This window comes from Macaca thibetana, chromosome 2, assembly GCF_024542745.1.
Source record: "Macaca thibetana thibetana isolate TM-01 chromosome 2, ASM2454274v1, whole genome shotgun sequence".
NCBI lineage: Eukaryota > Metazoa > Chordata > Mammalia > Primates > Cercopithecidae > Macaca > Macaca thibetana.
The window spans coordinates 103,421,140-103,448,863 of NC_065579.1; the positions used below are offsets into that span (position 1 = coordinate 103,421,140).

Sequence of the window (27,724 nt, forward strand, 5' to 3'; positions counted from 1 at the left end):
AAGGGGGCGGTGCTCGGATGGGTTAGCCTTGCATGGGCCCTGCTAGGGGCAACCTCAAGGTTCCCCTGGAGACTCCCCCACCCGCCCCAAATCAGAGTCCAGACAACACAGTGGGGGTTCACACTGGTTTATTGGGGGTCCTGCCGGGCCAAGAGCTCTTCAGTGCATAGGCAGATATGCATGTGGGGCGGTGCCAGGAACTGGGGTAGGCCTTAGGCAGGGGTCACTGGCAGGTGTTGTAGATCTGCACCTGCAAGTTGATGGCTTGAAGCACGCTGCGCATCCTGGCCTCCAGCCCGTCCAGCTGGGCTGCCTTACCCTCCAGTGCCCGTTCATTCTCCTCATAGGTGCCTTCCAGTTCTAGGAAGGGCAGGTGTCAGTTTAGAGGGGTCTCCTGCAGTCCTGTGTCTCTGGTGCCCACCTGCCCCATTTCTCACCCTGTAGCCGCTGCAGCTTGTCCTGAGCAGCCTGCAACAGGTCCCGAGCCTCATCCCGCAGTTGCTCTGCCCTTGCCTGTGCAGCTAGCACACCCTGGGCCTTGCGCTCAGCCAGGGCCTTCACCGTCTGGTACTGATCACCCAGAGGACCCCGTAGCAGCTGCAGATGTAGAGGGTTAGGTTAGAGTGGTAGCTCAGTGGAGGCCCATCTTCCACCCCTACCTTCTCTAGCTGGCTCTGCCTCAACCCACCTGCTCAGCCTCCTGGGCACGACCCTGGGCACTGCCTGCCGTTTCTTCTGCTGTAGAGGCTGCCAGACTATTTCCCGCCCATTTCAACTTCAGAGCCTCCAGGAGAGCATCCAACTGCCGAGCCCTTTCACCTGCAGATCTCAGTGCCTGCTCTGCACCTGTCATCCTCTCCTGTACCTGCCATGGGTGAGCCAAAGGTTACACAGATCTACGGTGCATGCCCATAACCTTATCCCACTGATGTCCTAGGAATACCTCACCTGGTATAGGGTCTGCTCTGTGTCCCGTGTGTCAGCCACTGCCCCCCGGATGGCACCCTGGGCAACACCCTGTGCCCGCTGGGCCTCCTCCAGTGCTGCCTGTACTGTCTCTGCCTTCTGTTTCTCACCCTCAGCCCGGCTCCTGGGGAAAACGGGGAATCAGAACCTGGAGGTATCAAAACCAGGTGTCAGGGGCCAGGAATGGGGTCAGACCTTGCCCGCCGTGCATCCTGCAATAACTGCTCGGCACGACGCACATCTCCTACAGTACGTGCCAGGATCGCGTCCACATCCGCCAGGCTCCGGACTCGCTCTGCAATCGCACCCGCCAGGTGCTGGATCTGCTCAGCTGAAGCTGGGATGGAGAGCTCTAGCACCCGTGTGGCCACCATCTCAATGCTATCAGGATCAGCCCCCTCCTCTATAGGGACACAGCAAGAGCTTAAGAACATAGATTCTCCAGCATGGGCATGAGGATATAGCTTTGGGGTGTGGACTCAGGACATGTACATGGGATAGGGGTTTGTTACCAGCCATAAGGATGTAATCACAAGGACAGGGACTATACAAGGGGCTCAGATTCAAGAACATGGACCTGGGACCACATATGGGCAAGGACTCAGGAGCCAGTCAAGGGATCATAAACACTAATCCAGTGTAGGCCCTAAGGCTCAAGTATGAACCAAGGGAGATACAGACACAGGGAGTTGCCAAAGGAACAACCACATGGCCTGGGACACATGGGAGGCTCACGGTTGAGGAAGTCCTTCACACTCTGGACAAGTTCTCGAAGTTCCTGGTTGGCCTGTTCCACCTGTCCCCTGGAAGCATTAGCCTTGTCCAGGGCTGCCTGGGCCCGCTGCTGTGCCTCGCTTGCCTGCCGACGAGTCTCAGCCACTCTGCTGAGGATGCTACCACCTTCTGCCAGTGCCCGCTGCAGCTCTGCCTGTGTGTGCCGGGCCCGGCCCAGTGCTAGGTCTGCTGTAGCCACTGCCCCATTGCAGTTGAGGCCCCCACAGCGGGGCTGCCCATCCTCATCTCGACAGCCGGCACCCCCACAAGGGCTTGTAGCACAGGGTGCATCCCCTGGTGCCCCACACACCTGCCAGGCACAGAACAAGTCAGGGCCCTGTGGGAGGAACATCTACACCCACCTGTCCCACCCAACACTTGTACCTCACCAGCTCGTTTATGCCTGTCAGGCTCAGGGTGTGGGTATGGGCAGAGAGCTTGCGCAGGGCCCGCTGGTTGGCCATGTGTTTGCTGTTGAAGTCCTCATTCTGGGCATCCATCAGTGCCTCTGTCCGATGCCGAGCACTTGCCGAGTTGCTCACAGGGCTAGGTACTGCCAGGGCCGAGGTGTTGGCACAACGTTCTGCCTCTGCAGACTGGCTATGGGCATGCCGGATGCTGTCATAGGCACCTAAATTGGGCAAAGGCAGACAGTCAGCTGAAGACTGACCCTGGTCCACCTGCCTAGTTGGCTAACAACTCACCCAGGAAGTTTGAATGTTTGAGCAAGTCAAGATGCTGGTCCAGCTGCCGCAGTGTGAGATTAAGTGCAAGCCTGTCTCGCTCCAGACCACTTAGTGCATGGTTGGCATTGAAGTTCTCATCCTGCACATCTGTCAACTCTGCTTCCAGTTGAGTCAGGTGCTCAGTGGCCTCCCCAATTTCTCGCCTGCGATGATGGAGAGGGGGCTGTTTAGACAGGCTTCAGCCCTGGTCCACTGGGCCTCTGCCCCATCCCACCATGTATTCTTAGGTCCTTCCGCACCGCAGCTCCTCTGTGGCCTCCACAAGCTGTGCAGTGGAGGCGGCTGAGGTGTTGCGGGCACCTACGATGCCCTGCACAATGCCCAGCTTCTCCTGCATATGCCAGAAGCTGCTCTCAAAGGCACCCAGCACACCCGTCTGCTGCAACTCCTGTGCCCGCTGCTCTAGGCGCCGTGTGCGGGCAGCCAAGTCCTGCACCACTCGGTCCCAATCCCCGAAGCATGCATGGCAGGGATGGCAGGCAGGAAAGAATCCTGAGAAGCCACGGGCACACTGGTCACAGCGCACACCAGACACGCCTGGGCGGCAGCTGCAGTGACCTGTGGAGCGGTGACACTGAGGTGTATCTGTTCCACGAGGGTCACAGTCACAGGCTGCAAGAAAGAGCAGAGGACAGAGTTAGGGCCACTGTGGGGCATTCTGGGAAGCCCTCCATCCACCCTGGCCCTGCTGGCTCCCTCACCACGACACTGCAACCCAGGGTCTCCCCAGTGGAGCTCTTGGCACTCAGAACAAGTCCGCCCTCCAAAGCCGGCACGGCAGTAGCACTGCCCTGTGAACTGGGGTGGGAACAAGGCAGGGTCAGAGCCTCTATCAGAGGCTGAGCCCACGAGACAAGAAAGACACCTGACCCCATCTAACCAGGATCTGCAGGAGGGTCCCATACCTCATTGCAGGTGGGGCCTCTGGCCTGTCTTGGGTGGCAGGCACAAGGATGGCAACCATGGCCACTGGTGAAGTTCCAGAAGTTGGGGGCACAGTGGTCACAACTAGGGCCCTGGACATTGGGGAGGCATGGGCACTGCCCACTGCTTCGATCACAGTGGCACTGGTCAGGAGACGGGCACTGCTGGGGATTTGTGCCCAGCAGGTTGCAGGTGCAGCCTGTGCCAACCAAGACGAGCACAGTAGTCAAGAGGAGGCCAAGAAGCAGAACCCCAACTCAGCCATGCCCTCCCACACTCATACTCACGGTGACAGCTCTGTCGGGCAGCCTGCCCGTGGAAGCCAGGCTTGCAGTGGGCACAGTGTGGACCCTCTGTGTGGTGTAAACAGCGCAGGCATTGCCCCGTGTGGGGGTCACAGGCATCAGGATCCATTAGGTCAATGTTCCCACTGCACTCACACAGTTGGCACCGGCCACCTGGCCTTGATGGGTCCCCAAAGTGCCCAGGGGCACAAGCTTCACATCGCAGCCCTGCCCACAGTCAAGAGGAAGCTGTGATTGCTCAGTCCAGCCAACTCACCCTGATCCTACGCCTGCCCCCTATCCACTTACCCGTGTAGCCTGCCCGGCAGTGGCACACAATCTTCTGGGAATATTCATCCCGGTGGCAAGAAGTAGCAAAGTGCCGTTGGCTCCCAGGGCCTTCAGGACATGGACAGGGCCGGCACTGGCCCCCATATGGCAGTTGTGGGTCCCCGTGGAAACCAGCAATGCACCTGCAGGGAGGAGGAAGAAGAAATGTGTCATCCATGGGAAGCCTGTTCACCAACCAACCCACTCATAGCTACTCCAGGCTCACCTTTCACAGTGCTCACCCCCTGTGTGATCACGGCAGCCCAGGCAAGCGCCTGTGTGGGTGTCGCACTCATCTGCATGCCCATTGCAGACACATGGCCGGCAGCTAGGGAATCCCCACTGGCCACGCTGGCAGCGGTCACAGTGAAGCCCAAAGGCACCAGTTCGACAGGGACATTGCCCACTGGTCTTTTCACAGAGACTGCTGAGCGCCCCCTCGGGGCTGCACTGGCAGGCTAGGAGCAAGGCAGAGACAGAGCCAGGGGACGGGGTCGGAGGGGAGTGTGGGTTGGGGAGGGTCTCAGGGGAATGTGGGTAGCGGGAGTCTAGGTGGGAAGGTCAGGAAATGGAAGAGAACTGCAACTGACCCAGGTTGAGAGTAGAGGGTCCAAGACTTAGTTTGAGGAAAGAAGCAGCAGGTCCAGAAGAGGAAAGAGAACAGTAATGGGAAGGAGAGAGACGCATAGGAGGGAACAAGAGGCAGGAGAGTACCTTGACAGCCTGTGGGGCCAAAGCCATAGTAGCCAGGGGCACAGAGGTCACAGCGGCGCCCAACCACTCCAGGCTTGCACAGGCACTGACCGCCATGAGGGTTGCACTCAGAACTCAGTGAACCTTGAGGGTTGCACTGACATGCTGTGGGGAGGGTTGGGCCAAGTCAGGCTGGGTCCCCACCTCTGCCCCATCAACCCACATCACAGACACTCACACAGGGCACCATTGTAGATGAGGGTGGACAGGCTGAGGAGGAGTGGCGCACAGGCCTCAGAGGGAGAAGTCTTGCTGGGCACCAGACCCTCCTCATGGCACTGGTAGCGTTCAAAGGTGGCCCGGCGCTCCAGGGCAGCAGCATTACCCCCACTAAACATCTCTAGCACCAGGGCACGGGGCAGCAGCACCAGCTGAAGGAGTGAGCAAGGAAGATCGCAGTTCAGACCTGGGACCACATAGGCATTGCCTTAGCACTGCCACAAGCCTGCCCACCCTGGCACCACCATGGGCCTGCCTCTTCTGCCACAGATCCCTGCTATCCCACAAGTCCCACACCACAGGCTCTGCCATCTTGGTTGGTGTGGGGAAGAGGAGATTATTCACCGAGTCAATGAGCAGGCCGGGTCCAGAGTAGGGAGTCTCAGGCTGGGCACTTCCCCCTGTGCGTACCAGCTTCAGATGCAGCTTGTAGGAGATAGCAGGCTCAAGGCAGACAGGATTGGGAAACACCATGTACCTGGGGGCAAGTGGGGACAGGTGCAGTGGGTCATCTAGGGGCCCTGTACAAATCATCTGGGCCTCTCCCATCCTACTCCCAGCAACCAGACCATCAGCCAAAGCAGAGACTACGGGTGGGTTGGGTTGGGCTGCGCTAGGCCAACAAACAGCTGGGCACCCCAACAAAGAATCTGCACAGAATAGTCCCGTAAAGGTGGCCCTCTAGAATTATACATCCACCTGTGCAGACTCACTGGAAATACTCATAAAGCCTGGAAACCCCAGGAACTTGCCAATTCTCCTCAATAACCACTTCACACTTCCTCTGACCCCAATCTACAGCCAACAACAGCTGCTCCTCTTCATCAACACTACGTCACCCCCTCTCTCTGTCTCCAAGGCTTTCCTTTCCCATTGTGCTGCAAACTCATACTTGGGTTTTTTTATCCCATCCCAAAAATTGTTCTTCAATCCCTCATCTTTTTTCTTTTTCTTTCCTTATTTATTTATTTATTTACTTGAGATGCAATCTCTCTTGCCCAGGATGGATGGAGCGCAGTGGCGCAACCTTGGCTCACTGCAGCCTTGACCTCCTAGGTTCAAGAGATCCTCCCACCTCAGCCTCCCAAGTAGCTGGAACCACAAGCACACAACACCATGCCTAGCTGATTTTATTTTTTGTAGAGACAAGGTCTCGCCATGTTCCCTAGGCTGGTCTTGAATTCCTGGGCTAAAGTGATCCTCCTGCCTCAGTGTCCCAAAGTGCTGGGATTACAGGCATGAGCCACTATGCCTGGTCTAGAGGAATTTTTTTTCTAAACACAAGTCACAGTTGGCAAAATGTCTATAATGGGCACAGCCAGGTTCAATATGTTATTCTTTTTCCTTCTGTTTGAATATTTACATGGTCAAAAACTAAAAGCAATAGGCTGAGTGCGGTGGCTCGTGCCTGTAATTCCAGCACTTTATGAGGCCAAGGCAGGTGGATCACAAGGTCAGGAGATCGAGACCATCCTGGCTAACACGGTGAAACTCTGTCTCTACTAAATACACAAAAAATTAGGTGGGCGTGGTGGTGGGCGCCTGTGGTCCTGGCTACTTGGGAGGCTGAGGCAGAAGAATGGTGTGAACCCGGGAGGTGGAGCTTGCAATGAGCCAAGATTACGCCACTGCACTCCAGCCTGGGTGACAGAGCAAGACTCGGTCTCAAAAACAAACAAACAAACAAATAAACAAAACATGAAACAATGAAACAGGGCTGGGCACGGTGGCTCACACCTGTAATCCCAACACTTTGGGAGGCCGAGGCGGGCAGATCACAAGGTCAGGAGATTGAGGCCATTCTGACCAACATGGTGAAACCCCATCTCTACTAAAATACAAAAAATTAGCTGGGCGTGGTGGTGTGCGCCTGTAGTCCCAGCTACTCGGGATGCTGACGCATGAGAATTGCTTGAACCCGGAAGGTGGAGGTTGCAGTGAGCCGAGATTGCACCACTGCACTCCAGCCTGGTGACAGAGCAAGACTCCATCTCAAAAAAAAAAAAAAAAGAAACATGAAACATGAAACAAATACTACCCAAAGTGTAATAAAACATTAATCAGACCAGGCACATCACTGCCTAGAGTGCTGTGATGCCACAGCCCCACCACTACCACTCTACCACCACCATTGTGAGTCCTCCTGATAGTGACACCAGGTGATTTCCCATTAATTCCTGCCTTGGCCTCTGGGCCTTAGACCCCTGAGAGAGCAGGCTTTGATCTGTCTGCTTCCTTTCTGTGAACAGAGCCATGCCCAACAGAGCCTGGCAACCAGCATTCTGGAGGTATTTGAAAGAAGGAACAGATGAATGAGCTGTGGGGTCTTCCAGGTGCCCTGCAGGGAGCTTAGGGCTGGCCCCACAACCCCCTGCCATTGTGAGTGCTACCACCAGTGCCCTCACCTGGTGTGTGGTTGCAGAGTCCCTTGGATGCGGTCATCCTTGGGCAGCACATGCCCACACAGGCTGTGAGCAGGCACAGGCCCTGGACGCTGCACAGTCAGTTCCAACTCTGCCCATTGCTCAGGGACCTGGGAAAACGGGATGATGGAGGAGATGCTTCCACATCCAGAGGTTCAGCTCCAGATTAGATAACAGTGTCTAACCTGGGGTTCTAAGCGCAGCAGCAGATCATAGTCCATGGCCTTCGGCACAGAGGCCACGAGGAACTCCAGGGCCTGACCTTCCCGTAGCCGCACAAAGCCTGAGCCAGTCCAGGATGGAGTTTCCCCAGGAGTAACCAGGCGCTCCACCACATCGAGCACCTGGGAGATAATGCAGCCAGGGATGGAGGCTCAGGTGAGGCTTTGCCTCTTCTGCCACAGCCAGCCCCAAGCCCCATTTCTCCTGCCAAAGCTAGATATCACCCCTGTCCCCCAACGAGGTACTGCCCATAACCCTACCTCTCCAGTCATAGATGTGTCCACCCACATCCAGCCCTCTGCTTAGCGGGAGGCCCCACACCTGCCCTCGGGTGTCCTCAGCCTCCCAAGTTAGGTGGTCCAGGAAGGGCCGGAAGTAGCCAGGTTGCACCTGCTCACAGCGTCGCCCGACCATGTGCTGGCGGCAGTGGCATTGACCTGTGGCCTCATCACACCTGGAAGGAACTCTGTGGTTACTCAAAAAGGACCTCCTCTCCTGCTCAGGATCTTTCCCCATCCCTTCCCAGGCTCCCTTTACAACACTTACTGGGGATCCAAGGCACCACCCACGTCGCAGTCACAGGGGCGGCAGCCGAGTAGGTCGTGGCTCAGGCCCCAGTGGCCAGGCTGCGCGAAAGGAGTTGCTGGGGGCCAGAAACAGACCTCCAGACCCCCTCGCCACCCAGCAGGAAATCCCAACCACACATCTTAGCCTCAATCACTCCTCAGTGAAAACATGCCCCCTAGACCACTGGCCCATACCCTTGGCGTCCCAGACCTGAGGCTTCTCAGCCAGAACTGGATCCTAAGCTCTCAGCACCCATCCACTGGCATAGATATCACACCCCAGCCCTGTGCTCTAAGGACAAATCATGCCCCTAGAACTCCAGCCCCCTCCAATCGCACCAGGCAGCGGTCACATCCACGTCCAGTCACCAGACGTTTGCAATAACAGGATCCACTGTTGGGGTCACAGGGAGTACTCCCAGGCACTGTGCCCCGTGCATTACATTGACATCCTGCAGGGAAGAAGGACCATCAGCACTTTGGGGAACTGTGACAGTGCTCATGTTCAGCTGAGTCAGGAGTAAGAGGACAGGGGTTAAAGGTCAGCATAGAAGTTAGGGCAAGAGACACATACGCCGGCAGCCCAGAGGGTCACTGATGCTGAGCCCAAAGAAGCCATCACGGCATTGTTGGCAGCGAGTGCCCACCACATGTTCTTTGCAGCGACACTGGCCTGAGACCAGTCCCAGTGCAGGGTCATCATGGGAATCACAGCGACCGCCGTCTTGAGAACCCATGGGGTCACAATCACAGGCTGATGGCAAAAAGAGATACAAGGTCACTCACCCTATCTCAACTAGCTCATTACCAGTCCTCTCCTAAGCCTAAGGGATCCCACCCTGGATCCCTGGTCTAGCTCTATCCCAAGCCCCTAACCCCAATTCCCTGCAATCTAGACAGCAGTCCAGCTCTCTAATTCCTGCCCCAGGCTCAGCTTTCTCTCCCGCTGCCCAATCCCAGCCTCACAGCGGCACACAGCTGGATCCCGCAGGTCTTTGGTTGGGTCACGGTAGAAGAAGGGCCGACAGAGCTCACAGTGGCGCCCAGCTGTGTTATGCTGACATCCATCACATACACCTCCACTCACATTGCCAGATGCCAGGTATACAGCCATGTCGAAGTGGCAGCTGTGGGTGTGCCCATGGCACTCACACTCTGGCAGGGGAGGAAGGGCAAGGCAAAGGCCACTTGAGGAATCAGGTCACAAGGGTAAGGAGTAGGCCACCTTAGATCCCTATCACAGGCCAGAATTTGTGGGTAGGGGCTCAGGGACTTCAAGGCTTCAGCATCATAATGGTTCCCTACCCAGAGCAGACTGTAGAGGATTATTGAGGGGGTCCCAAGGGGCATCAAGGCCTGCATACTCTTTGGATACAGCCTGGGTTTTAGGGGCTTGACCAACCAGCTCTAGGTTCTACCCAGGGCACAGCCAGGCTGCAGTGCTGGAGCTATGGAGGCCAAGATCTCACTCACTCCTACAGGCATGACTATGGCCGTCCTCAGCCGGATGCCAGGGCAGGTCATGATAGAAATCCTGACACTGTTCGCAGTTGAGGCCACGTGTGTTGTGTTTGCAGATGCAAGCTCCGTGCACCTATGGAGGTTGGCAGGCAGGTTGTCAGCACTGCTCAGCCATGTCCGCCCCTGCCCCTAGCCCTATCCCAACTTTCTGAAGCCCCTCACCATGCCCTCAGCATGGGCTGGTGCCCCTGGGGCAGGTGCACACTCTGAGGCGTGTCCATAGCAGAAGCAGTTGCCACGTACAACCAGCTCATAGAGGGCATAGTAGTACTTCTCTCGGATCTCCCTCCGTGGGTCAAGTAGGTTGTCTCCCAATGTGTGTAGACGAGTCAGATTCACCCGTAAGTTGGTGATCTTCAACAGGTCTGAGGTGGGGGCAACGGGGGCCAACTGACCAGGCAGGCCCCTGCTGCCCCCTGCCCACCTAGGGGCTCAGCTGCCAAGGTCACCTTGAAAGACCTCCTGTATACTGCCACCCGAGCTAAACTGGGCTTGGCACCTGCCCTAGGAAGCACCCAAAATAGTTACTGAGGCCCCAAATAGTCCCTAGCCGGACACGGACTATGCCAGGCTCAAAGGGTGGAGCACTCACTCTGAATCCGTGAGCTGTAGGGGTCTGGGATAGGGATGGCAGGGTCCAACACACGATAGATGACCTGGAGAGGCAGGGAGTTCATAGTGACACTGAACCTTGCCTCAGGCCCATCATCCCCAGCTTCCGGCTCCCAGCCCAGATGCCAGTCCTCACCTCGCCTTCAGTGGATGGCTCAATCTCTGAGTAGCGGGACTCACAGACTACATCATCCCAGTGCCGTGGAGGGCCTAGTGGGACTCCTGGGAAGTCAGCCCCACAGTCATAGGAGAAATATCGGTACACATGCCAGGTGCGGCCAAAGTCTGCTGAGCGTTCCACCAGCATGGCAGCAGGGCGAAATGTCTGGGTAGAGGGGCATAGCTGATCAGCAGGCACCAGGACCCAAGCCCAATCTAGGACTATCAAGAGCCCTGCTCAGCCCAAAACTGCCCTCAAACAGCTCACAGAGAGTGGGGGTAACTGGTGGAAGCCAGATAATGACCAGCAAGGGTGGCCACCTCTAATGGGGAGACTCAGGGTTCATGGGGCTCAAGGAGACAGCACCTGACCCAGCCTGGGATTGGAAAGGCAGAAGATCATGTGCAAAGGCCTGGAGGCAAATGGAAGGTGTGAAGGGATGAAGGAGCCTCCTGCATCCACACTCAAGGAGGCTGGGTTAAGGAGCTGAGACTCTGTTCAGGGGCAATGGAGAGCCAAGCAGGGTGGTTCGGGCAGGCTCCCAGATATGCAGGCACCTTGAAGGTCATAATGAGGTGTGTGAAATGAAACTCAGCCTCCAGGTCCAGTTGGATGGTGACTGCAGGGATACCTGGGACAGGAGTCTAAAGTCAAGGACTCAAAGTTACTGGTGGGCAGCCTGCTCACTTTTGCCCCACCCATGGCCTCACCATTCTCTGACTGCCACCAGGCTGCCCGCCGCTGTGGTGCAAAGCTGGTGACTACATTCTGGATGCGATGGCTGTGTGGGTTGTCTCTAGCAGAGAAGGGGCGCCGGGAGTCGCAAAGGAAGCACTTCTTTTCATCCTGGGTTGGATGGGAATTAGAATCAGTGCCTCAGGCAGTGCCAGCCCCACCCTGACTCAGCCTCTCACCCTGTCCCCAGCCACACCTGCAAGTGACTGACGATGCAGTAGGGCTGGGGACCATTCAGGCCACAGGTGGATGAGGCAGTCAGTCTGTCAGCTCGGCCCACCAGCAGGTCGCCCGTGGCGGGGTAGCAGCTTCCCCTCGAACAGCCAGGCACATCCGGGGCAGGGGCCTGTGCCAGTGTGGCAGCCAGCACTGGGGACAGTAGTTCAGCCAGTTCTGCTGAGTTCCTATCCGGTGGCCGCCACCTCATGTGCCCCAAGGGCAACTACCAGGACCTACCATCACATTCCACAACCCCCAGTCCCCACCAGGTCCTCTCACCGCTTAGCAGTAGGCCGAGTCGAAGTTCCCAGGGCAGAGGCTGTCCCCTCCCTCCTTCCCTTGAGGTCAGCTCCATCCTGAAGAGGAGAACAAGGGATAAGGGGAGGTGAACGGTCTCGGGCCCGAGCCCTCCTCCTTCCTTTGGGGTTCCGTGTCAACTCTGCCTGTGGGTCTTTGGCCCGTTTCTCTCCAGGCCCTCTGTCAGTCCCCAGGTCTGTCCAGCAGTCCCCCCAACAGCTTAGAGTCTTCGCGACTTTGAGCAAAGTTGGGAATCGCGGCAGGAAGGAAAGGCCGGAGCGGACTCTGGGCAGGAGCGCAACACCGGGCGGAGAGCGCCCCCACCCCAACCCTACTCCTGCCCCCCGGAAACTGCCTTCGCCCCAGGAACCAGACACAGATCACTTCACCCACAAATATTGATTGTGCCCCCAATCCCACACCTATACGAGGGCCAGGGGAAGGTAAGAGATTTGGTGCTTTAAACTATCATTGGAAGGGGGCTCACGAAGTTGGGTGCATGGCAGAAGCAAATGAGAGAGATCTGATCTTCGGGTATCCAACTCTGGACCAAGGAGCCTATAGCCTTTTCCCCTCAGCGTCATGGGCGCCGTGGAAATTACCATCAACTCAGCCGCTTGATCCCAAGGCTCCAGCATCAACAGAGAGGCTGGAGGGCACAAGCAGGAGCACCAAATTCCCCTCTTCAGGGCTGTGGAGGACTCTCGGGTAGTCTTAGGGACGGGACAGGATGGGGCTGGGGAAGAGATGGCGAAAGTGCATACCCAGCCCGAAGCACAGCTCCAGGGGGGTCACTGCCTCCCCCACTAGTCACTACGGTAAGTAGGCACGAGAAGTGCTGCCTGGTTCCCAGTATGGAAATAGGCTCTGGGTGGCGGACCCTGGACCAGAGCTACGGCGAGCGACTCCGGATCTTGTGGCTATTTGTCCGCTCCAGACTTTTTGGCCTGCCGGGATCGCTAGAGCCCGGGATTGGAATGTGCGCGGCGGCGTAAGGGGGGGAGAGGAGGAGGAAAGTGGGTGGGAAACATGGGGCGCGCCCCACCCAGGGCCCTGGGAACGGGAAGTTGGGGGAACCGTGGGGTCCGCCGGTCGTTAGGGCTGGGTCTGGCCTGCCGCCTCCGCAGTCATGGCAGGGAGTGCCCTGAGCTGCCATCCAGGGAAGAAAGCTGGTGGGAGTTCCTCAGGGGAATCTCCCCACTTCACAAAGGCGCATGGGGGCGGCGGGGGTGGGGGTCAGTCAATCCGTTGGACTTTAAGCGTCGCTGGGAGTTATTCTGGATATCCGAAGTAGAGGTCTCCAGTCACCCTGAGGATCATGTAGTCAACCTGGGGGATCAGGGATACTAGAGATTACTGAGAATTCTAAATTTTTAATTATTTATTTATTTATTTTTTGAGACGTAGTGTCGCTCTGTCGCCCAGGCTAGAGTGTAGTGGTGAGATCTCGGCTCACACAACCTCCGCCTCCCAGGTTCAAGCGATTCTCCTGCCTTAGCTTCCCAAGTAGCTAGGATTACAGGCGCCCACCACCACACCCAGCTAATGTTTGTATTTTTAGTAGACATGGGGTTTCACCATGTTGGCTAAGCTGGTCTTGAACTACTGAGGTCAGGTGATCCTACTGCCTCTGCCTCTGAAAGCTCTGGGATTACAGGCATGAGCCAGTAAATAGCGCCAGGCCCTGTTTATTTATTTTGAGTGGAGAATGCCAGCACTGTAGTCTCACAATTTTAGATCACTCAGAGATAAAGGTGTATCAGGGTCTGGGACACTAGATAGCCTCAGGGAGTTACATGATCTGTCTGCTTTCTCAAGGTCAGAAGGCTGTGGGGCCACATGGGGGGTCACTCAGGGTCAGTGGGCACTCAGGATCTTTGGTCTCCCAAGGCCAGGAGATTCCTGGATCACTCTAGGGCCACTTTGAGTTGCCCAGGTGATCCCACAGTCCTTCTTGCTGGCTTCCATAGACAGTAATCAGCAGATGGTGTACTTACTGGTGGCAAAGCACATCATGTGCCCAAGCAGCTCAGCTGCCTGCTGCTCCAGGGCCTGCAGGGTGGCTGCCTTCTTGCCCAGTGCCTGTGCATTCTGTGTCAGGTGGCACTCCAACCCTGGGGTCAGGTCATCTGAGCCAGGCTCTGACCCCTGGCTCTAACCTCCAATCCTGGCCCCAGTCTCTATCACAACCCTGACCCTGACCCAGCCCTAACATTAAATAAACTCTGAACCTAATCAACACTTGATCCCTGGTCTAAACCTTGACCCCAGCCCTGATCCCTACATGAGTCAAGACCTGATCTGGACCCAGCCTTAACCCTTCCACAACATCCCTGTTCTGGCCCTGACCTTTCCATCTGACCCTAAACCCTTCCCCGTGCCTGCCCTACTGCAGGCCAGCCACGCACCATGCAGGCAGCTGAAGCTGCTTTACGCCTTCTTCAGGAGCTCCTGGGCCTCAGCTCAAGCCTGCTGCACCCATTCTTTTGCATCCTGCACAGTGGCTACCAGGCCATATGTGTCCTCCTGCAGCTTACCACAGGCAAAAGGGCCAACTGCAACTCCTAGGGCAGGGCTGGACCTGAAACCCCACCTCACCCAGAATATATTGCCCCAAATATATTACTGCCTAAGGTTCCTGGAGGAAAGGAGAATTTAGAACTGAGATCCCGCCTCAGTCCAGTGTAGCCCAGCCCCAGCCCAAATCCCACTTTCCACTGTTCCAGAGGGGGTCCCTGAGACCCCAGTGCCCACTCTTCTCCATTTCATCTTGCCCAGGCCCTCAGCCCTGCCTACGACTCATGCTGCCCATTCTTCTGCCTCCTGGGCCTGCTGCTGACTCAGGACAAAACATGCCCTGAACACCTTAGCTACACTGGACAGACGCCCTGGGACTGGGGTACCTCAACTGCCAGTGCCATCTGGGCCAGGCACCCTGCCACCTGGGGCAAAGGTTAGGGGGTCACAGAGAGGACACAGTAGCAACTAGGCTGAGTATTATCATGGTCAGGGTACTTGGTAGCACTGTGGTATCATAGTGAGTCAAGGATCTCAGGGAGAATGGAAATCACAGCAGTCATTGAACAAGGGATGTAAAGGAGCTAAGGGTACAAGTGGGGGTATCACCTCCTGTACAGTGGCCTCCAGGCCTTCAAGTGCCAACTTCACTTCCTGTAGCCCTTGCTCTGCGGCCCTGCATGAGTTCCGTTCCCCCCTCAGCCAGCACCCCCTAAACATCCAGTGCTTGATGCTGGGCCCAGGCCGTACCCTCCTTGAAGAACACAGGGGTTCAGTCAGGCATCCCTTTTCTGCCCAACCTCTGACTTCCACCTCCAGCCTCCTGGCTCTTCACCTGGTTCATTCTGCCTGATGGAGGATGCCGTCAGCTTCGGGCAGCTTCTGGCTCATGGCATCCAGTACAGGGAAAGCACCCTGGATGTGACCCAGCAGAAGAGCAATGCCTACTGCCCCCACCTTGGGGACCACACCATAACACCAGCTCCATACTTGTGGTGTCCACACCTTTGTCTGTGGGGAAAAGAGTAGGGATCTTAGACCTGAACCCTGAACTCTGACCCAACGAACCCTGACCCTAATCTCTCATTGATCCTGCCTCAGACACAACTATCCAGTGGTGTGCTGGAGGCTTACAAGAGCCAACTGTTGGCCGGGCGCAGTGGCTCACACCTGTAATCCCAGCACTTTGGGAGGCTGAGGCGGGCAGATTGCCTGAGCTCAGGAGTTTGAGACCAGCCTGAGCAACACGGTGAAAACCCATCTCTACTAAAATACAAAAAATTAGCCAGGCATGGTGGCATGTGCCTGTAGGCCCAGCTACTCAGGAGGCTGAGGAAGGAGAATTGCTTGAACCTGGGAGGCAGAGCCCGCAGTGAGCCAAGATCACACCACTGCACTCTAGCCTGGGCAACAGAGCAAGACTCTGTCTCTAAAAAAATAAGAAATAAAATAATAATAAAAAAGGGTAATCCCAGCACTTTGGGAGGCCAAGGCAGGCAGATTACAAGGTCAGGAGTTTGAGACCAACCTGGCCAGTATAGTGAAACCTCATCTCTACTAAAAATACAAAAATTAGCTGGGTGTGGTGGCGGGCACCTGTAATCCCAGCTACTCAGGAGGCTCAGGCAGTAGAATCGCTTGAACCCAGGAGGTGCAGGTTGCAGTGAGCTGAGATCGCACCACTGCACTCCAGCCTGGGCGACAAGAGTGAGACTCTCTCTCAAAAAAATAAATAAATAAATAATAATAATAAGATAAAATTTTAAAAGCCAATTGTTAAATTTTCAGGAATTTTGCAAATAAGTTGTCAAATGGTATGGTAGACTGAAATCAATCATGATAGCATTACTTACATCATGGATATTGATAAATGCTACAAATTCAGTTTCCCCTGACTCACAGCCAGTTGTTAAAAATTTACCCACACAGGCCGGGCGCGGTGGCTCAAGCCTGTAATCCCAGCACTTTGGGAGGCCAAGACGGGTGGATCACGAGGTCAGGAGATCGAGACCATCCTGGCTGACACGGTGAAACCCCGTCTCTACTAAAAAATACAAAAAACTAGCCGGGCGAGGTGGCGGGCGCCTATAGTCCCAGCTACTCGGGAGGCTGAGGCAGGAGAATGGCGTCAACCTGGGAGGCGGAGCTTGCAGTGAGCTGAGATCCGGCCACTGCACTCCAGCCTGGGCGACAGAGCGAGACTCCGTCTCAAAAAAAAAAAAAAAAAAAAAAAATTTACCCACACACGAGTGTTCTCACTTGACCCCAGTCAGCCCTGATGAATATTCCTCATTCTGGAAGGAGTATCATCATAGTGTCCTGGATACCCTATTAACCCTGCCCTTGGCTGTGAACAGACATGCAACAAGCAGATATGTATCCATGAGGAAGCGCTGCATGATCTGCACGGCTGCTTGCATATGGGTCACGGTAGTCATGCCCCAAGGTCTCCTTTCCCAATGCCATGTCTCCCGGGCCTGGATACCTGTGGAGCTTACTATGGCCTGGATTTGCTGCAGCTGGTGGGCGTGGGTCAGATGTGGAGTATGTCTCCTATAACCCCACGTCCAAGCCATGGTTTCCTGTGACTCCCCCATGGCTCCCACCCACAGTCCCCCTGGCTCTGTACCTGTTGCTGATGCTGCTCCAAGGCTGTGACTGTATGTCCAAGCTATGGGAGGAGTTGTGGAATGCCAAGACCAGCTCGGTGGGGGAGACCCTAACCCAGTGGCGCTAGAGAAATTAAAGACACACACACAGAAATATAGAGGTGTGAAGTGGGGAATCAGGGGGTCTCACAGCCTCCAGAGCTGAGAGCCCCGAACAGAGATTTACCCACATATTTGTTTTTTTTTTTTTTTTTTTTTTTTTTTGAGACGGAGTCTCACTCTGTAGCCCAGGCTGGAGTGCAGTGGCCGGATCTCAGCTCACTGCAAGCTCCGCCTCCCGGGTTCACGCCATTCTCCGGCCTCAGCCTCCCAAGTAGCTGGGACTACAGGCGCCCGCCACCTCGCCCGGCTAGTTTTTTGTATTTCTTAGTAGAGACGGGGTTTCACCGTGTTAGCCAGGATGGTCTCGATCTCCTGACCTCGTGATCCGCCCGTCTCGGCCTCCCAAAGTGCTGGGATTACAGGCTTGAGCCACCGCGCCCGGCCCACATATTTGTTAAAGGCAAACCAGTCATTAGCATTGTTTCTATAGATATTAAATTAACTAAAAGTATCCCTTATGGGAAACAAAGGGATGGGCCAAATTAATTGCAGCAGGAACATGCCCTTAAGACACAGATCACTCATGCTTTTGTTTGTGGCTTAAGAATGCCTTTAGGCCGGGCGCGGTGGCTCAAGCCTGTAATCCCAGCACTTTGGAAGGCCGAGGCGGGTGGATCACGAGGTCAGGAGATCGAGACCATCCTGGCTAACACGGTGAAACCCTGTCTCTACTAAAAATACAAAAAACTAGCCGGGCGTGGTGGCGGGCGCCTGTAGTCCCAGCTACTCGGAGGCTGAGGCGGGAGAATGGCGTGAACCCGGGAGGCGGAGCTTGCAGTGAGCCGAGATGGCGCCACTGCCCTCCAGCCTGGGTGACAGAGTGAGACTCCGTCTCAAAAAAAAAAAAAAAAAAAAAAAAAAGAATGCCTTTAAGCGGTTTTCCACCCTGGGCGGGCCAGGTGTTCCTTGCCCTCATTCCGTAAACCCACAACCTTCCAGCTTGGGCGTTAGGGCCATTAAGAACGTGTTTTAAGTGCTGCAGAGATTTTGTTTATGGCCAGTTTTGGGGCCAGTTTATGGCCAGATTTCAGGGGGCTTGCTCCCAATAGTGGAAGGCAGCAAGAACCCACTGAGCAGTGGGCAGGGTCCCAGGTTGGAGGGAGCAGCCTGTGCCTGCTTCAATACCTGATCTAGGACCTGCAAGTGTCCTCCCTGGCCCCTAACACCCCAACCAGGCATCCCCTAGCATAGGGTGGCCACCTCTTGGGCCACAGCTTCCAGCTGCGGCAGGAGCAGAGCCAGGAATTGGTCTCAGAAGGTGAAGCAGGTGGGACAGGAGGTGTAGTGTGGGAAGGCACCTCTGGAGCCATGAGCACATGCCTGGCACCTCAGCCCTAAGATGCCCTCTCTGCAGAAGCAGGTGCCCATGTGTGAGTCACAGCTGGGCAAGATGGAGCCCTGTGGGTCACAGGCACAGGCTGCAGAGGAGAGATAGGGTCAGGGTGTTGCAGGAAGTCAGGGACCCCGAAGGGAGGGACTGGCTGAAGCTGCAGCAGAAGAACATACATTGTGAAGATTTCATGGACATTTATTTGTTCCCCAAATTAATACTTTTATAATTTCTTTTTTTTTTTTTTTTTTTTTTTTTGAGACGGAGTCTCGCTCTGCCGCCCAGGCTGGAGTGCAGTGGCCGGATCTCAGCTCACTGCAAGCTCCGCTTCCCGGGTTCATGCCATTCTCCTGCCTCAGCCTCCCGAGTAGCTGGGACTACAGGCGCCCGCCACCTCGCCCGGCTAGTTTTTTGTATTTTTTAGTAGAGACGGGGTTTCACCGTGTCAGCCAGGGTGGTCTCGATCTCCTGACCTCGTGATCCGCCCGTCTCGGCCTCCCAAAGTGCTGGGATTACAGGCTTGAGCCACCGCGCCCGGCCTACTTTTATAATTTCTTATGCCTGTATTTACTGCAATCTCTGAACATAAATTGTGAAGATTTCTTAGACACTTATCACTTCTCCAATCAATACCCTTGTGATTTCCTATGCCTGTCTTTACTTTAATCTCTTTTTTTTTTTTTTTTTTTTTTGAGACGGAGTCTCGCTCTGTCACCCAGGCTGGAGTGCGGTGGCCGGATCTCAGCTCACTGCAAGCTCCGCCTCCCGGGTTCACGCCATTCTCCTGCCTCAGCCTCCCGAGTAGCTGGGACTACAGGCGCCCGCCACCTCGCCCGGCTAGTTTTTTGTATTTTTTAGTAGAGACGGGGTTTCACCGTGTTAGCCAGGATGGTCTCGATCTCCTGACCTCGTGATCCGCCCGTCTCGGCCTCCCAAAGTGCTGGGATTACAGGCGTGAGCCACCGCGCCCGGCCACTTTAATCTCTTAATCCCATCATCATCTTCGTAAACTGAGGAGGATATATGTCGCCTCAGGACCCTGTGATGATTGCATTAACTGCAAAAATTGTTTGTAGAGCATGTGTGTTTGAACAATATGAAATATGGGCATCTTAAGAAAAGAACAGAATAACAGCAATGTTCAAGGAACAAGAGAGATGAGACTTCTGGCCACCGGTGAGCCAGAGGGAAGAGCCATATTTATCTTCTTTCAAAGGCAAATAGGAAAAATATCGCTGAATTCTTTTTCTCAGCAAAGAACATCCCTGAGAAAAGAATGTGCCCTGAGGGTAGGTCTATGAACGGCCCCCTGAGGGTGGCCGCCTTTTACGGTAGAAGCTGGAGGGATGAAATAAGCCCCGGTCTCCTGTAGCGCTCCCAGGCTAATTAGGATGAGGAAAATTCCCGCCTAATAAATTTTGTGAGACAGGTTGTCTGCTGTCAAACCCTGTCTCCTGATAAGATGTTATCAATGATAATGTGTGCCCAAAACTTCATTAGCAATTTTAATTTTGCCCCATCCTGTGGTCCTGTGATCTCGCCCCACCTCCACTTGCTTTGTGATATTTTATTACCTTGTGAAGTATGTGATCTCTGTGACCCACACCCTATTCGTGCACTCCCTCCCCTTTTGAAAATCGCTAATAAAAGCTTGCTGGTTTTACGGCTCGGGGAACATCACGGATCCTGCCGACATGTGATGTCTCCCCTGGACACCCAACTTTAAATTTCTCTCTCTTGTACTCTTTCCTTTTATTTCCCAAACCAGCTGAGACGCCTAGAAAATAGAAAAGACGGTGGCTCAAGCCTGTAATCCCAGCACTTTGGGAGGCCGAGATGGGCGGATCACGAGGTCAGGAGATCGAGACCATCCTGGCTAACACGGTGAAACCCCGTCTCTACTAAGAAATACAAAAAATAGCCGGGCGAGGTGGCGGGCGCCTGTAGTCCCAGCTACTCGGGAGGCTGAGGCAGGAGAATGGTGTGAACCCGGGAGGCGGAGCTTGCAGTGAGCTGAGATCCGGCCACTGCACTCCAGCCTGGGCTACAGAGCGAGACTCCGTCTCAAAAAAAAAAAAAAAAAAAAAGAAAATAGAAAAGAACCTGCGTTAACCATCGGGAGTGGGTTCTCCCGATATCAGGGTAGAGAGCAGATGACACTAGCTCTAGCCTTACCTTCGAGAGACCTGAAGGATGGGCCAGGTGCAGTTACTCACACCGGTAACCCCACCACTTTGGGAGGCTGAGGCAGGAGGATCACAGGAGTTTGAGACCAGTCTCAGGAGTCTGAGACCAGTCTGAGCAACATAGGGAGATCCTGCCTCTACAAAAAAAATTTGAAAATTAGCCAGGTGTGGTGGCGCCTGCTGTAGTCTTAGCTACTCAGTGGGATGAGATAGGAGGATCACTTGAGCCTAGGAGGTCGAGGCTGTAGTGAGCTAAGATCATGCCACTGTACTCCAGCCCAGGTGACAGGAGACCCTATTTCTTTTTCTTTTTTCTTTTCTTGTTCTTCTTCTTTTTTTTTTTTTTTTTTTGAGACAGAGTCTCTCTCTGTAAGTGATCTCGGCTCACTGCAACCTTCGTTTCTCAGGTTCAAGTGATTCTCCTGCCTCAGCCTCCTGAGCAGCTGGGACTACAGGCACCAGCCACCACACCTGGCTAATTTTTTTTTTTTTTTTTTTTTTTTTTTGAGGCGGAGTCTTCACTCTGTCGCCCAGGCTGGAGTGCAGTGGCACCATCTCGGCTCACTGCAAGCTCCGCCTCCCGGGTTCGCGCCATTCTCCTGCCTCAGCCTCCCGAGTAGCTGGGACTACAGGCGCCCGCCACCGCGCCCGGCTAATTTTTTGTATTTTAGTAGAGACGGGGTTTCACCGTGTTAGCCAGGATGGTCTCGATCTCCTGACCTCGTGATCCGCCCGCCTCGGCCTCCCAAAGTGCAGGGATTACAGGCGTGAGCCACCGCGCCCGGCCTTTTTTTTTTTTTTTTTTTTTTTTTAGTAGAGACGGGGTTTCACCATATTGGCTAGGCTGGTCTTGAACTCCTGACCTCATGATCCACCCTCCTCAGCCTCCCAAAGTGTTGGGATTACAGGTGTAAGCCACCATGCCTGGCTCATGAGACCCTATTTCTGAAAAAATAAGAGGTCTGTGAGAGGCTAAGGTGGGTGGATCACTTGAGCTCGGAGTTCAAGACCAGCCTGAGCAACATGGAAAAACCCATCTCTACAAAAAATACAAAAATTAGCTGGACATGGTGGTGCACATCTGTAGTCCCAGCTCCTCAGGAGGTAAGGCAGGAGGATCCCTTGAACCTGGCAGGTTGAGACTGCAGTGAGCCAAGATCATGCCACTGCACTCCAGCTTGGGTGACAGAGTGAGAGCCCGTCTCAAAAAAAAAAGTCTGAAGAAGCTGAGTGTGGTGGCTCACGCCTGTAATCCCAGCACTTTAGGAGGCTGAGGCGGGTAGATCACAAGGTCAGGAGATCGAGACTATCCTGGCTAACACGGTGAAACCCCGTGTCTACTAAAAATACAAAAACAAAATTAGCAGGGAGTGGTGGCAGGCACCTGTAGTCCCAGCTACTCAGGAGGCTGAGGCAGGAGAATGGCATGAGCTTGGGAGGCGGAGCTTGCAGTGAACCAAGATTGCACCACTGCACTCCAGCCTGGGCAACAGAGCGACACTATGTCTCAAAAAAAAAAAAGACTGAAGGATGAGAATGGCCCTGTGCAGGTGCGAGGGTGCACACCAACCCTTGCCTAAGCCACTGCTCAGAACTGCCATGGGCACTGGCATTCACTCTGGACAGAGAGGCCATACTGCATGGCAGTATTTGGGCAGGAAAACAGTACAGGGTTTCAGGGGCTCTACAGCCCCGTCAGGGGTCAACCAGGGTCAAGGGCTGGCAGGCAGGGTGAGGAAAGAGCCACCTGATGTGTCCTTTCTACAGGCATCCCTTGCCTAGCCTTGCTGTTTCCCTTCAGCTGTTTTCATGAGTATTTCTTTAAGTTCTTTGGGGAAACAGCAATAAATGTGCTGTGTTCTCCCTCAGGAAAACCCCTACCACTCCCTTGCTATTCCACATTGAGCAGCCCCTGCAGGGCAGCCCCACCCCTGGCTGTGGAATGTGCAAGTGCCCCTCTCACCTCTGCACTCCTGCTCAGGGTCACCCCAATTCCCATTATGTAACCGGGAGCATGTGCAGCTCCCAGACCCTGCCCAGCAGGGGCACTGACCTGTGACTTGAAGGAAGAAAGCATAGGCTAGTGAGCAGGGCCAAAGACCCTTCTTTGGGAGAGGGAAAAGGACATGAGTGCTTAGACATGCGTGGCACACACATACTTGTATTTCCTCCCAGCTGTGTTCCTGCCCAGGGCAGCATCCACACTTGCATTTGGCTGAGAGCCTCTCCTTTTCTGCTTTCTCTGGTGTTGTGGGAAGTCAGGGACCCCGAATGGAGGGACCAGCTGGAGCTGAGGCAGAAGAACATAGATTGTGAATATTTCATGGACATTTATCAGTTCCCCAAATTAATACTTTTATAATTTCTTACACCTGTCTTTATTGCAACCTCTGAACATAAATTGTGAAGATTTCATGGACATTTATCACTTCCCTAATAATACTCTTATAATTTCTTATGCCTGTCTTTACTTTAATCTCTTAATCCTCTTATCTTTGTAAGCTGAGAATGTATGTCACCTCAGAACCACTACTGTACAAATTGATTATAGAACTTGTGTGTTTGAACAATATGAAATCTGATTGTAAAACATGTGTGTTTGAACAATATGAAATCAGTGCACCCTGAAAAAGAACAGAATAACAGCAATTTTCAGGGAACAAGGGAAGATAACCATAAGGCCTGCGGGGTCAGGCAGAATACAGCCATATTTTTCTTCTTGCAGGGAGCCTATAAACGGACGTGCAAGTAGCAGAAATATCGCTTAATTCTTTTCCCAGCAAGGAATATTAATAATTGATTCCCTGGGGAAGGAATGCATTCCTGCAGGGAGGTCTATAGATGGCCACTCTGGGAGTGCCTGTCTTATGCGGTCGAGATAAGGACTGAAATACACCCTGGTCTCCTGCAGTACCCTCAGGCTTACTAGGATTGGGAAATTCCAGCCTGGTAAATTCTAGTCAGACCGGTTGTCTGCTCTTGAACCCTGTTTCTTGTTCAGGTGTTTATCAAGACAATGCGTGCACAGCGGGACATAGACCCTCATCAGTAATTCTAATTTTGCCTTCACCTTGTGATCTTTATTGCCCTTTGAAGCATGTGATCCTTGTGACCTACTCCCTGTTCATACACCCCCTCGCCTTTTAAAATCTCTAATAAAAACTTGCTGGTTTTGCAGCTTGGGGTTGCCATCATGGTCCTACCAATATGTGATGACACCCCCAGAGGCCCAGCTGTAAAATTTCTCTCTTTGTTACTCTTTCTCTTTACTTCTCAGACCAGCTGACACTTAGGGAAAATAGAAAGAACCTACACTGAAATATTGGGGCTGGTTCCCCAGATACTCTGGCCTGCTCCCTTGGCCAATCTGCACCTTCCCACATTGCCAGCCCTTGCTTCCCATGGACCCACTCTTTCTCATCTCCTGACCTGTTGCCCTTAGTTTCCTCATGTCCTGAGTTGCATACCCACTGTTTCCATGCCCCTCCTCCTATGCCTCCCTCACTCCCTGAGTCTGACTCCCACCCTTCTCCTTGCCAAGGACACAAGAACACGCTTCAGGCTTCATCTCATTCAGTTTCTGACCACTTTCCTCCTGGAAACACTTGCTTCCTATGGCCATCTTTCTCTGCCTGCACCAGATCTCAATCCTAATCCTCCACCTGTACCTCCTCAGTCTCCTTCTCCTTCCAGCCCCACTCCGTCTCCACCCCTCATCACGCTCACTCTGCTTGCCATGACCTACTCACAGTGGTTCACTCACACACTAGTGCATGGCTGCATGTGGGATTGGGCACATGCAGCCTCGCGTCCATACTCCCCCTACACCCTGAAACCACCTCATAGTTAACGTCACATGAGAGCAGAGACACACACAGCTATTTGCAGCCCCATGTACCAGTACTGGTGCTGGTGGTCACATTCACTCACACCAGCCAGAAGTCACATTGTGTCACAAACAAGTGCAAGTTCACTCACACCTGGCTATGACCACATGCTATGTGCAATATGGGCTTACTCACTGGGTGGTACATTGGTTGCAAAGTGTGTTGAGCATGGCAGCCACAGGGCTTACAGCCCCAGGGATCTCCCAGGTTCCAGAAGAGGGGGGCACAGTGGCTGCAGTCTTGCCCCAGAGTGCAGGGGCAGCACAGGCTTCAGCCCCAGATGGTTACCACATGAGGACATTGTTTCAAGGGTCACAACTGCAGCCTGGGGAGAGGAAGGCTTGGCCAATCTGGGGAGTGAAAATCCCACCCAGTCACCCTGGGATGTCCACACCCACAAATTCATGCTGGAAGCCCTCTGAGCACAGGTCACTGCTGTGGAAGCCAGGCCTGCAGCAGGCACAGCCAGGGACATGGCTGTAGTACACAGAATGCTGGCAGTGCCCACTGTAGGGGTCACAGGCAGCAGGATTATGGAGATTGATATTGCTGCACTGGAAGTACCAGTATGGATTCTTCTGGGGTCTCCTCCTGGCCGGGTGCCCAAAATAGTCACAGAAGTGGTCACAGCTGAGGCCTGGAGAGGACTGGGGTATATGTGTCTTCCTGTACCCTGGGGGCCTGTGGGTCTCAGATACGCAGTCAGAAAGTCTGAGGTCTGGCTAGGGGGGACACAATAGGAAATTATAGCCCATCCTCTTGGCTTTCAAGGTCTATACCTGAAATTCCCCCCATTCAGCCCTCCTTCCTCAGAACAGGAACTCCTTGAAGATGGTGCCCAGCTCAGCATACGGGTAGCATTGGGAAAATTTGTCATGTGGACCTGACGGGATTGTGAACAATTGACCAAGGCTGTGGCTTTGTCACTGCCAACCATGCCTCACCTGCATAGCCAGGTAAACAGAAGAATAGGACATGCCCATCATGCTGTCCACATGGCAGGAACTCCCATGATAGAGGCAGGAATCAGGGTGCCCAGGACAAAGGCAGAGCCAGCACTGCTGGCCCAAGCCTGGAGTGGAGTCTCCATAGTAGTCATCCAAGCACCTGGGAGCAGTAGCACGTGGTATGGGGCCTGTTCAACCCATCCAATGACAGTACTCACTTTTTACAGTGCCAGTCTGTATAGTGCCAGTCTGGCAGGCCTGGCAGATACATATAAGTGGGTGGCACAACTCAGCATGCCCATTGCAGGCAGAGGACTGGCAGTGCCAAAAGCCTCAGTAGCCAGGGAGGCAGCAGTCATGGCAGCAACCAGCAAGTCGTGTCTGGCACATGCACTGCCCATTCACAGGGTTATAGATGGCACTGGTGGTAACTTCAGCACATCAGCGGCACTCTGCGGAGAGTGACAAAGCAATCAAGCCATGCAAGGACAGGAGATAGCTGGCCCCCAACCCCATGCCTACAGGCCCTGAAGGCTCATTACTGCAGCCAGAGGCCCAAAGCCTGCTTTCCAGGCACACAGGGGTCACAAATATGACTAATGATATGAAGATGGCAGGGATACTGCCCACACAGCAGGCCCCACTCAGTGCTCAGTGAACCTTGCAGACGGCACTTACATGCTGGTAGAGGAAGGAAAGATTAAATGAACCTCATGGTGCTCCTGCAACCCGTACCCTGAAGCCACTTCAAGCCTGGCACATACACTCACTGAGGCCCATCCCCATGGAGCAGGGCTGAGATGCTGCAGAACAGGCAGGCACAGCCTTCAGGCATGGTGCTGGAGAGGCCTGGCCTTGCCGCCTCCATGAGCCTGCCTGGTGGAACTCCTGTAAATGCCTGAGGCCCCAGGGTACAAAGACCCCAGCCCAGGCAACGCGTTCACCCGTGGCAGGTGCACAAGCTAGCAAGAGGGTCAAGGGGAGCCAGCAAGAGGCAATCAGCCCCACTCATTAACACTTGCCACCTTTCTTGGATTGGCCCTCATCCAAGAGGAACATCCCTACCCCCACCCCTTGGCGCCCCTTCTGTTTTCTAATCTCTCTCTTTTTTTTTTTTGAGACAGAGTTTTGTTCTAGTTGTCCAGGCTGGAGTGCAATGCTGTGATCTCGGCTCACTGCAACCTCCACCTCCTAGGTTCAAGTGATTCTCTTGCTTCAGCCTCTGGAGTTGCTGGGATTACAGACACCCACCACCACACCCAGCTAATTTTTGCATTTTTAGTACAGACGGGGTTTCACCATGTTCACCAGGCTTCTCTTGAACTTTGACCTCAGGCGATCCCGCCTTGGCCTCCCAAAGTGCTGGGATTACAGGCATGAGCCACCATGCCCAGCCCCTCAAACCCCTAATCTCTTTTGAGTCAATTTTTCCTCCATCTCCAGTGGCCCCAATCTAGTCGAGAGAATGCCATCTCTTACTCAGAATCATTTTGGCAGCTTCCATCTGGGCCTTCCGCCAAACAATACATTCTCCCCACATCTCTTCCCTGCTTAAATCTCTTCTATGGTTCCCCGCCTTCCCTGGGATAAAGGTTAAGCCCCTCTCCTGGCCCAAAACGTCTTGCGAGATCTGGCACGTGCCTCATTTTATCTTCTGTCTTTTGCATGAGCTGTTTCCCCTGCCTGGGCTCCTCTGCCTACACTCTCCATCTATGTAGGTCTTAATTCTCTTGCTGCAACTCCAGGCCTCTATGATCCCTGCCTCGCAGCTTCACTGCATCAATCTTGTCTTGCTGTAATTTATGTCTCTGAGCCCGGGCACAGTGGCTCACACCTGTAATCCTAGCACTTTGGGAGGCCGAGTCAGGTGGATCACCTGAGGTCAGGAATTCGAGACCAGTCTGGCCAACATGGTGAAACCCCGTCTCTACTAAAAATACAAAAAAAACTAGCTGGGTGTGGTTGTGGTGGTGGGCGCCTGTAATCCCAGCTACTCCAAAGGCTGCAGCAGGAGAATCACTTGAACCCAGGAGGCAGAGGTTGCAGTGAGCCGAGATTGTGCCATTGCACTCCAGCCTGGGCAACAAGAGCGAAACTCTGTTTCAAAATAAATAAATAAATAAACAAACAAACAAGCAAACAGGCCAGGTGCAGGTGGCTCATGCCTGTAATCCCAGGACTTTGGGAGGCTGAGGCGGGCAGATCACCTGAGGTCAGGAGTTCAAGACCAGCCTGGCCAACGTGGTGAAACCCCCGTCTCTACTAAAAATACAAAAATAAAATAAAATATAAAATAAATAAAATAAAATAAAATAGCTGGGTGAGGTGGCCGGCA

At 54.1% G+C, this 27,724-nt stretch overlaps 2 protein-coding genes across 2 annotated transcripts in view; one reads left to right on the forward strand and one right to left on the reverse strand.

Moving 5' to 3' along the window:
- TCTA (T cell leukemia translocation altered) overlaps positions 1-27,724 on the forward strand; it is a 405,836-nt gene that overhangs the window by 101,051 nt on the left and 277,061 nt on the right. The gene's annotated exons all lie outside the window — the stretch shown is intronic.
- LAMB2 (laminin subunit beta 2) lies at positions 112-12,000 on the reverse strand. Its single transcript, XM_050780659.1, has 33 exons — positions 11,898-12,000; positions 11,734-11,810; positions 11,432-11,604; positions 11,211-11,346; positions 11,058-11,131; positions 10,477-10,665; positions 10,321-10,384; positions 9,891-10,093; positions 9,681-9,801; positions 9,174-9,362; positions 8,782-8,961; positions 8,547-8,659; positions 8,188-8,267; positions 7,963-8,095; positions 7,605-7,763; positions 7,402-7,529; positions 5,342-5,474; positions 4,956-5,148; positions 4,739-4,882; positions 4,251-4,482; positions 4,004-4,167; positions 3,698-3,922; positions 3,392-3,609; positions 3,188-3,284; positions 2,726-3,098; positions 2,445-2,629; positions 2,130-2,371; positions 1,702-2,050; positions 1,162-1,369; positions 949-1,090; positions 689-865; positions 438-597; positions 112-360 (listed from the first exon to the last, which is right to left on the reverse strand). Exons 2-33 carry the CDS (start codon positions 11,807-11,809, stop codon positions 224-226), a joined length of 5,397 nt encoding a protein of 1,798 aa, XP_050636616.1. The 5' UTR covers position 11,810; positions 11,898-12,000; the 3' UTR covers positions 112-223.